General features: G+C 42.1%; 1 protein-coding gene across 2 annotated transcripts in view; it reads right to left on the bottom strand.

Moving 5' to 3' along the window:
- Window positions 1-1048: 1048 nt before the first annotated feature.
- pkn1a (protein kinase N1a) overlaps window positions 1049-9341 on the bottom strand; it is a 43283-nt gene continuing 34990 nt past the window's right edge. For both annotated transcript variants that reach the window (XM_076728583.1, XM_076728582.1), the window contains exons 11-23: window positions 8929-9004; window positions 8382-8517; window positions 7975-8059; window positions 7457-7536; window positions 6938-7013; window positions 6400-6491; window positions 6012-6188; window positions 5027-5089; window positions 4400-4476; window positions 4124-4266; window positions 3592-3699; window positions 3305-3385; window positions 1049-2876 (exon numbers count right to left, since the gene is read on the bottom strand). In XM_076728583.1, coding sequence (XP_076584698.1) covers window positions 2673-2876; window positions 3305-3385; window positions 3592-3699; window positions 4124-4266; window positions 4400-4476; window positions 5027-5089; window positions 6012-6188; window positions 6400-6491; window positions 6938-7013; window positions 7457-7536; window positions 7975-8059; window positions 8382-8517; window positions 8929-9004 — 1398 coding nt within the window. In that variant the 3' untranslated portion in view covers window positions 1049-2672. The remainder of the gene's footprint in view (window positions 2877-3304; window positions 3386-3591; window positions 3700-4123; window positions 4267-4399; window positions 4477-5026; window positions 5090-6011; window positions 6189-6399; window positions 6492-6937; window positions 7014-7456; window positions 7537-7974; window positions 8060-8381; window positions 8518-8928; window positions 9005-9341) is intronic.

The following is a 9341-nucleotide window of genomic DNA, read 5'->3' as shown; positions in this document are numbered from 1 at the left end:
CCAGCCTGCAGAGAATACATCTGGCTGTTCTGTATCATTCAGAGGTAAAGGGGTTTCACCGTATTGACCCCACATGCTGTGGTGATCCACTTTCATACGTTTTCCTATGAGAGACAGATCGAAACTGGCCTGTTTACTTATTTTGGCTGACACACAGGTGACGTGTGCAGTTGCATGAACACTATTCAATGATCAGAAGTCGGTTTTCCGTTAGTAATGTTTGCTTCTTTACAGAGAAGTTAGAGGCCAGGACAACTCAGATATATGGTATACAGATTCAGGGGTTTCATCCAGGACAAAGCAGCAGGTGATCCAGTAAAGGTCTCTGATCCTGGGGTCACAGTTTCATCATAAAACCCAAACAAATGTAAGCAAACTGATATACATAGATTTTTTCTCAGCAATTTAACTCATGTTTGAATTATGGTGATATGGTCAAAATCACTCTCACATTATTTCTCCGGTATCAATAATCACAGTCAACATAAATGTGTTCCACTGTTTTTGCACAGAGCAGAGATGGATTTATCAGTCAATTAGTTAATCAATGGTGATTGTTTAAGTCATTTAATGAGCACAAATGCCAGACTTTCTATGATTTGACCCTCTACACTGTGACGATTTGCTTCTTGTTTAACAGTTCATTCATTCATTCATTCAGTAGTTATTTTTATAATTTTTGGGCCTAGATGCCATCCTTGGCTCTGGTATGTTTCAATGAACAGCCGCATACATATTTATAGACCACACAATTAATTGATCTAAAAAAAAATAATCAACAGATTTATCTATAATGAAAATGATGCGTAAAGACTAAATTATCATAATCACTAGTTTGTAAAAAGGTGACATGATATCATCATATCACAACACGATTCCATTGAAAATTGCTAAAAGTTAAATCAAGAACAGCTCAGTGACCAGTTCAGATCCTGACACATTCATTCATCACGCTGCTGTTCAAACCTTTCTTTCTGGTGTCTGTACTCGACCCTCCATTGGTTTGGTTGAACACTCCCATAACCGTAACAACAACGATACACAGACGTCATACTCACTCCAGGTTTTCTTTATAAAATAAGTCATCTCATACTCTCACATGGTTTTGTATTGTCATACACAAGATAAGTAAAATCCACACCATCATACATAGAACTTCACAACAAACCTCTCCTGCACTCAGAAAGTGCTATAAAAGTTTATACCACCGGCTCACATTTTCCAACATTCTGTTTCCCCTCAAATGATATTGATCATTTAGAAACGTATTGCCAAGAGAACGTGTTGGCTGGGATCGAAGGCAGCACTCACTGCAGCAAGCTCCAGTTGGCTTTACTGTGGAAAAGTGGCTACTGAGGTTTGTTGTGCTTGTGGCGTCACCCAGATTTTCCAAAATCACTAAGATATCAATTGGTTTTGATGGTTTTATCGCTGTGATGGAAACCAATTCCTATAATGACTGCGACAGACAGTTTTTATTGGTGACATAATTTCTTCAAACAGATGCTAAAACAATTGTTAGAGCCAGAGTTTGATCAGTTTCAAGTCAGATATAATTGTCTTGGAGGGAAATTACTTACTTCATGTTCACAAAACTCTGGCAGCATGTAGATAACTGGATGAATGTGTCTGTTACTTCTACATCAAGTCTTAGTGTTAAGATCTTTTTTTTTTTTTTGATTTAAAAAAAACAAAACAAAATAAAATAACCTGCTCGCCACGTAGCTTTTCTATGCTGGTGGTTGTGATTCTGTGTCTGCTGTCTGTTTATATCGATAACCAAATATCAAATTAAAGCAAAGTATGTGGTGGGTATTGAATAATGCATTGAGGAGTTAACTGTCATGAAATATGACTGATTTGCAATTTGTTGCAGTCATTCAAATCCAAAGAGCACAATTTTTAAAAAGTAGTAGGTAAAAAGTCCAAAGAAAAGTAAGACAGTGGTTCTTTATCCCGTAGTTAACACATAGTACGCTTAGCATCGGTCAGCATGACTGAAGGTCATCGTCATACGACTGCTGGGGAAGCTTTGAGCACAAATACACTCTGAACGTCACTATTTGCACTCTCACAAGAAAGTCCTCTTTTCTTTTAAAAAAAAGAAAAGAACAGTGGAGAGTATCTCTGCAGCACATGAGATTGTTCATCCTGCTGCTGCACACAAAGGGCCACAAAGTAAAAACAAAAATGCTTTTCTGTGGATCAAATACAAGTACAAATGTAAGGCATTGGTATGAGAGGCCATGAAGCAAGGCCCAAACAGTCAGCGAGCGCCTCCTCTCACAGCTGCACAGGTGACTACACTGACACATAAGAAGATGGGAGGAGGCATTTCAAAGGCTAATGTTTGCATGATACACAAGTCACTGGTGTGTTGTACAATGATTTGAAAGGGGGCTTTGCTTGTCCTTCGTCTGTAATAAACATTTTGCCCCGTCAGCTATCTGTCCCGGCTTTTATTTTCTCAGTCCTCAACCTTTAAAACTCTGCAGACACACAAAACACAGACCGACTGCCTCCGGTCTCACCTGTCGCATTCATTCACAGTGTAATTAACGGCACACAAACAGTCAGCACACAGTCAGTGGAGACTGTCCGTCCGCTCTGGCACAACCGTTGCGAAGCCTTCAAAATCAAACATTCCTCGAGGTCTGTGAGCCGCCAGCTCACTAGCAGAGGTCAGAGACGTAGTCAAAGTCCCGGAAGCTTTCCTGGTCTTTGCGGGAGAGCACGCGAGGCTCACGAGGAGGCGTGAGGGTCGGAGCTTCAGTGGTGAACTCCTCGTCAAAGTTGCTGACATCTTCCTTGCCGCCGATGGAGGGGACGAAGGGAGGGAGCACCTTCCTCTGCAGCAACGCCTCCCAGTCCATGTTCTGGAGGGAGACGGAGAAAGGGAGGCGAGAAATAGTAAAAAAAGATGAATTCAGAATCTGCTTCGCAATTGTTATTAATACTCTTTCTCATTTTTGAGGCATGTGGACCGGAGGGGCCGCGGATTGAGGCGTGCTCCCCCTCAGAGCTGTTAACTGCTGGTGCAAACTGAGCATTTCCTGCCGCTGTTTCACATTAAAAAAGGTCTAAACAACAAGATATGGACATATTCTGTGCTACAGATTAAAACATTTAAATGAGGAGGAGTGACACATGCAGAGGTGGCTGTTTGAAGAGGAGATGCAGGTGATCGGTTCAGCACCCCTCTGACACATCATTTACAGTTCCTTTAACTGTGATCTCCTGTGGAAAAACACTTGAAAGGGAGCGATTGTTCTTCCCCACCCACATAAAAATATAGCGTGCTTACTCTGAAAAATGGCTGCTTCTTCACTTCCTCTGCATCCTTTTCACCAGAGCCCAGTCTTCTCTCCGGGTTCCTCCTCAACAGCTGCTCATGGTAAAACACATGAGAATGAGAAATTCTGAAACCGTCAACGTGTCACCGCTGACTGTGAGCAAGTGTCCGTTTGTCGACTTTGCTGCTGAATAATAAGTGTTCTATATGAACGCACAGCATTCGTCACGTATTGCTCATAGGTGATAAACTCAGCGAGAGAGGGAGAAAGTTTGTATTCATGTGTGAGTATTTCTTACCCTTCTCATGATGCCAATAGCCTCAGTGGACAGGAAGCGTGGATAGCGGACTTCATCGTTCACGATGCTGTCAAACACCTCCTCTTCATCATCCCCTGGGAATGGAGACTACACACACACACACACACACACACACACACACACACACACACACACACACACACAAAAGCACACTTAATTCAATACAATCCATGGGAGAGATTTGAAATTCACAAATCAGTGTGTTAACACAGCAAACATGAACAGAATGACGGCACACATCCACTTCTCTCTGTAAAGTCCTTTATCATCCTTTATTCATTTGATCTCTTCTTGAATTCACTATTTTAGAAAATGTAAAAATATTTAAAGACCCAGAAGTGGTCAAATTCATCCTCTACATGAAGTTCTGCTGTGACACCACAGATCAGACTGATGTGATACTAGACAAACATGTTTGTGTAATATTTATTTTTATTTTTTAATTATTTTTTTTTATCCCCTCATTGACAGAGTAAGAGCTTTGTGCATGTGAGTGTATATTAGTTCCCACCTCTCCCACCAACATTTCATAGATGAGGACACCCAGTCCCCACCAGTCCACTGCCCTGGTGTAGGATGTGTCTGTTAGGACCTCTGGGGCCAAAAACTCTGGAGTCCCACAGAATGTGCTGGTCCGGTCCCCGAAACCCATTCCTGCACACACAGGCAGAAAGAGGAAATTATTTGTGGCTAAAAGCTTTTAGGAAAATCTGTGCAGCAGGCAGACTGGACTGGATGCAAAATGAAAAATAAAATGAGACCATCTGCCAGTAACACCAGTATCTACCTTCTTTACACAGTCCAAAGTCAGCAATCTTCACATAACCATCTGTGTCGAGCAGAAGGTTGTCAAGCTTGAGGTCTCTGGAAGAGACAGAGGGTAAAAAGATGTTGGTGAGAATCAGTGTCTCTTTAGCAAATTATCACACACTTAAGGTTGGTCATTTGGTCATAAAACAAAGTATTGGACAAACTGAAATTTTCAATCGATAATGGCAATGAAAAGTCTGAAGTCACACAAGTATTAGAGTTCATCCTTAAGTCGGCATGAAAGTCTGCACCATAAGTGATGGCAAACCATTTCATAGCTGTCAAGATATTGTACTAAAAACCACAAATGTCAACCTAATGGGGAGCAAAAGGAAAAGTCAAGGCCCCAAAATGAGTCATCCTCTGTGGACCATGACGAAATGTTAAGGCAGTCCATCACCAGTTGCTGTTAAAGTGGTGGGTCAACCAACAGGCTGACTTTGGCATCTAGAGAGCCCTGCTGCCCGCATGGCAAAAAATCAAGACCTCAATAAATCCTTAAAAGGAAAACAGAATGATACGGTGTGAACTGAAAGGGACGGATAGAGGTTGAGACATTTTGTCTTTTCATGTGAGGAAACAGATTTGTGTGGGTTCCACTCACCTGTACACAATCTTATGGTCGTGGAGGAACTGAAGCCCAAGAACAACGCAGGCAGCATAAAACCTGAAGTCAAACCGAAAGAAACATCATTACTAATCTGCAATAAAAGGAACTGAATGTAAACATCATGAGTAGCAGGAATATTATAAGGTCACTGACAGAAAACTCTTCGTTCATGGCCTGGTAGTTGTAGAGTATGGTCATGTAAAAAAAAAAAGGCACTAATAAGTGCTTTACAATTACAAAAAGAGCCATTATGCTACTAATATGCATGCTGATAAAAACTAGGTAATCACACATATGAGTACCTTAATATAAAGTGTGTATAATGAACAAAATACTACAAACGCCTCTGAGTTCAATGCACTTCAATACAATACAGGTGTTCAGTGATGGTCCACGTCTTTTCAGGCTGAAACACTCACATGCCCATATGCACTCTGAAACCTTTTGGTCACTGAGCCTTTTCACAGCAGACATTTTGACATTAATGGTATTCATTTCTCCTGTTCGTTTCCTGTTACAACAGGTCAAAATGTCTGCTGTGAAAAAGGTCTGTTGCTTTAAGAATGGGGCTCTTTGCCAGTGTGGACAGGAGGAACTACTACAACAACAAACAGTGTTTTCAGTAAACATCTGGGTATTAAAGTATTGTTTTAAGACAGACTTTAAAAAACATGCAGACCTATCCTTTAATCACTGCCTCCAAATCATAATGGTGCGACTTACTGGGGCTACAACTACGTAAAATGGGCATTTATGAGAAGTGGAAGATTATGAATTCCTTTAAATCTCAAAGTACAAACTTCACAAGCACTGAAAAAGACTCAACTGTCCACTATCAGCACTTTACAGGCTTGTGTGGGAGCCTTAATACACACTCACTTATCACAGAAGCAAATGCTAAAATCATTTCTACAAAACTCTACTTAGAATTTCCTCTTTCACAAACACACACACACACACACACACAGATGTTACATACACGGCTCGTGGCTCTGTGAAGACATCTGTGTGGATGTGCATCATCAGGTCGCCTCCTGCCGTGTACTCCATAACAAAACACACGTGCTCCGGAGTCTGGAAGCACGCAAACAGGTTGACCAGGAAGGGATGGTGCGACATGTTCACGATCTCGAAGATTCGCTTCTCGCACATTAGACTGCAGGAGAGGGGAAAACGAGACATTTACACATAATTAGATAGTGTTTATTTTGGTCGATGAGACACCCACATTTACCCCACAGATGAACTGTAATCATGGTGATTCAAGGTGCAGCACTAAATACGGCGAAATGTATTATTGGAGCTCAAAGATCCAGACTGAAAAACAGCACACACAAACACAAGAACAAGGCAAGTCCTAAACACACCTTTCCACCTCATCTCGCGCTATGATATCTCCTTTCTTCAGGGCTTTGATGGCGTACATCGTGCCTGTCTTCTTGTATTCTGACAGCAGCACCTGCACACAGACACACGCAGCGACAGCAAGCGATATGCAAGTTTATTGGTTTGATGAGGAAGAGAAATCAAACTTTCTTCAGTTCAGTAAGATATTAAAATAATGTCTGAACCTGCAAGTTGAGTTCACTTTCCTTGTTTACATTACTGCTGTTTAGCTCCTCCTGTACATATACACTCAATATGTGCACAAACACGGGCACTTGATGGCAAAAAGACCAAACAAAGGGCCTTCACAGATTGTCTTGTACGTATGGTTTTCCGGTTGTGACGTTATCATATCACTTCCTGTTTTTTCCTTATTTCTAGAAATACATTAGTATAAACCTCTTGATGCTGCCTGCAGAACACACTGTAACCCGGAGGAGCTGCCAGTCCAGTCCAAGTCGTTTTGAGTTTCTTGTGAATTAAGTGACAGAATTTGTGCGTACACCGAGCAAACTGTACCTTCCCAAAGTGTCCCCTGCCCAGCACCGCAATCAGTCTGAAGTCTTGAAGAGACAGAGGACCTTTCCTCTGCTTACTGAAGAGACAGAAACACATACAGTCAGCAGGAGACTTTGTAGCAAATATAAAACACAACAGATTAAAAATCATACAAACTGCTCAGTGTGGTTAGAGTCCTCTCTACTTTCAAATACAATATTCTCATGCTAATGGTTGGTCTGTTTCACAGCTGACATGTTGACTTGTCATAGCAGGACAAACACAGGTGTCATGACGGTGAGCCAGCACCAGGAACAACACCAGGATCCTGAAACTGAAGCAGCTAAATGGAATTCAGCCATCATTTATTTTCTTAGTTACACTTGTGCTTTTCCTACAGTCACATGTCAAAAGAAAAGACCTATTATTAAACTATACATATTGTAGTAATTCTATTCAAAAAGTATAATGCAGATAAAGCAAAGATAAATACACGCATGCTGATGCAGTGTTTGTCTGTGTGTGTTCGTGTGTGTGTACCTGCTAACAGGTGGGGTTCGGACAGGGCACTCAGGGGTGAGGTCTGGGGGGGAGAAGGGCTCGATGACTGGCAGTCGGTCCTGATGGGAAACATGCGAGGAAAGAGACACAAAGGAAAAGTGACATGCAGAGACAGAGAGATGAAAGGACGCAGGTTGGACGACGACAGACGGACATATGATTTCATGACAAACAGTCGATTCCAATCACACAGATCACCTGCTTTATAAATGCTGTGATCATATCAAGTATATCTATGCTGTGTAATGATTGATCAAGGCTCCCTCTTCAGTATGGATTCATTATAGGCCCACAGAGCTTGAGAGGGAGATGAAAATATGCTCTTCACTGTCATCAGACAACTCAATAGAGCTGTATTACTGTAAGCTGGTTGTTATAGATCGAAAGCAGCGTCCACATTGTTCATGCTACATTTTCACTATGTCGCTCTATCCTCATACAACATATACTGCATGTCTGCCCATTCCCTGGGCTTCCTCTCGCTCTGTCTGTCTCACCGGAGTGTGTGTGTCCGTGTCTCTCTTGTAATCGCCTCTTATCGGAGAGTCACTGTCCAGACTCAGCTTCTCCACTGAGACCTCCCTGAAAAAAAAAATCACGCAGACACAAACAAACAAACAGACCGACCCGGTGATGCAGGACAGACAAATGAACGGAGACAAACACAAAAGGGCTGTTAAACACGGGGCAGAGAAAGCATCGCATGCTTTATCCTTTGCCAGGAAACACAAGGAAAAAGGTTCCAGGACTGACGGCGAGTTTGATAGCAAAGTCAGACTGACAGCTATCAAACATCACAGTAAGATGCTGAGTGATTCTCCAGTACAATTCAGTGGAGTGTGTGTGCATCTGTGTGGCAGGTGTGTGTGTGTGTGTGTGTGTGTTGCCTGTGAGTATGTCTCACCCAGAGTTGAGTGTTAGGCTGTGTGCGTTGGGACTGTAGGTTCCTGAGTTGTTGACAGTGGGAATGGCGTTTCGAAGCAGCCTCACCCATGTCCCAATATCCACGTTCATCTGACGAGCCCGCAGGAACGCCTTGCCTGGAAACACACATGCACACACAGAATGAGCTTTGCAGTCTTTGGCTGGGTTGTTTTTCTGCTTAATTTCTCCTTTACGTGGTTTTACTCTGGTTTCAATGTTTCTTTTTTACGTCATGTTTAAGTGAAGTACTTCCTATCTGTGCTCAGTATGTAACTAGCTGCCACGGTCATGAGGAAACATTCTTGATTCACCACTAGATGGTGCTGTGGCCTAAATGAAAACAGCAGTGTTTCTTCCCCTCTGGTTCTGCTCATTTTCTCATTAAGATAAAACCAGTTTCAACACAACTACTGTTCATTTTAAAAACATGTCTAAGTAAACTGAACAAAGACTGCAGAGTACAAAAACTGATTATTTCCAAGATCAGCATATTTCTCTGTTTCCTGCCTGCTCCAGCTCTCCCTCACCTTGCTGTTTAGAAAACACCTTCTTCTGCCTCTGGAGGCGAGGAACTCTCTCAATGACTGGGTTGAAGAAGGTCACCTGGAAAACACACACACACACACACACACACACACACACACAAAACATCAAAATATGGAAATTTCACAGCCACATTTTCAAACAACACACGACTGAACATTTCAAGCATGACATATCAAAGTAGTCTTTTTCAGCACAGGTGCATGTGACAGCTTGTGTGTGTATTGTGTGGGCAGGTGTTCATGTGCACATTTGAATAACGTTGTGTGTATTAATAGCACTTGCATAGACTGGTGTCGTGTATGCAAGGGCATCTATGTCCTTTATGTGTGGCTGCCCCTTTTTCCCATTTCTTTGTTGCAGTGTTTGTTATGTTTTTGTGTGTGTGTGTGTGTGT

The sequence above is a fragment of the Chaetodon auriga genome, chromosome 4 (assembly GCF_051107435.1).
Source record: "Chaetodon auriga isolate fChaAug3 chromosome 4, fChaAug3.hap1, whole genome shotgun sequence".
In the NCBI taxonomy this organism is placed as follows: domain Eukaryota; kingdom Metazoa; phylum Chordata; class Actinopteri; order Chaetodontiformes; family Chaetodontidae; genus Chaetodon; species Chaetodon auriga.
The sequence above is the reverse complement of the archived record's forward strand: the minus strand, read 5'-3'. Positions and strand labels throughout refer to the sequence as shown.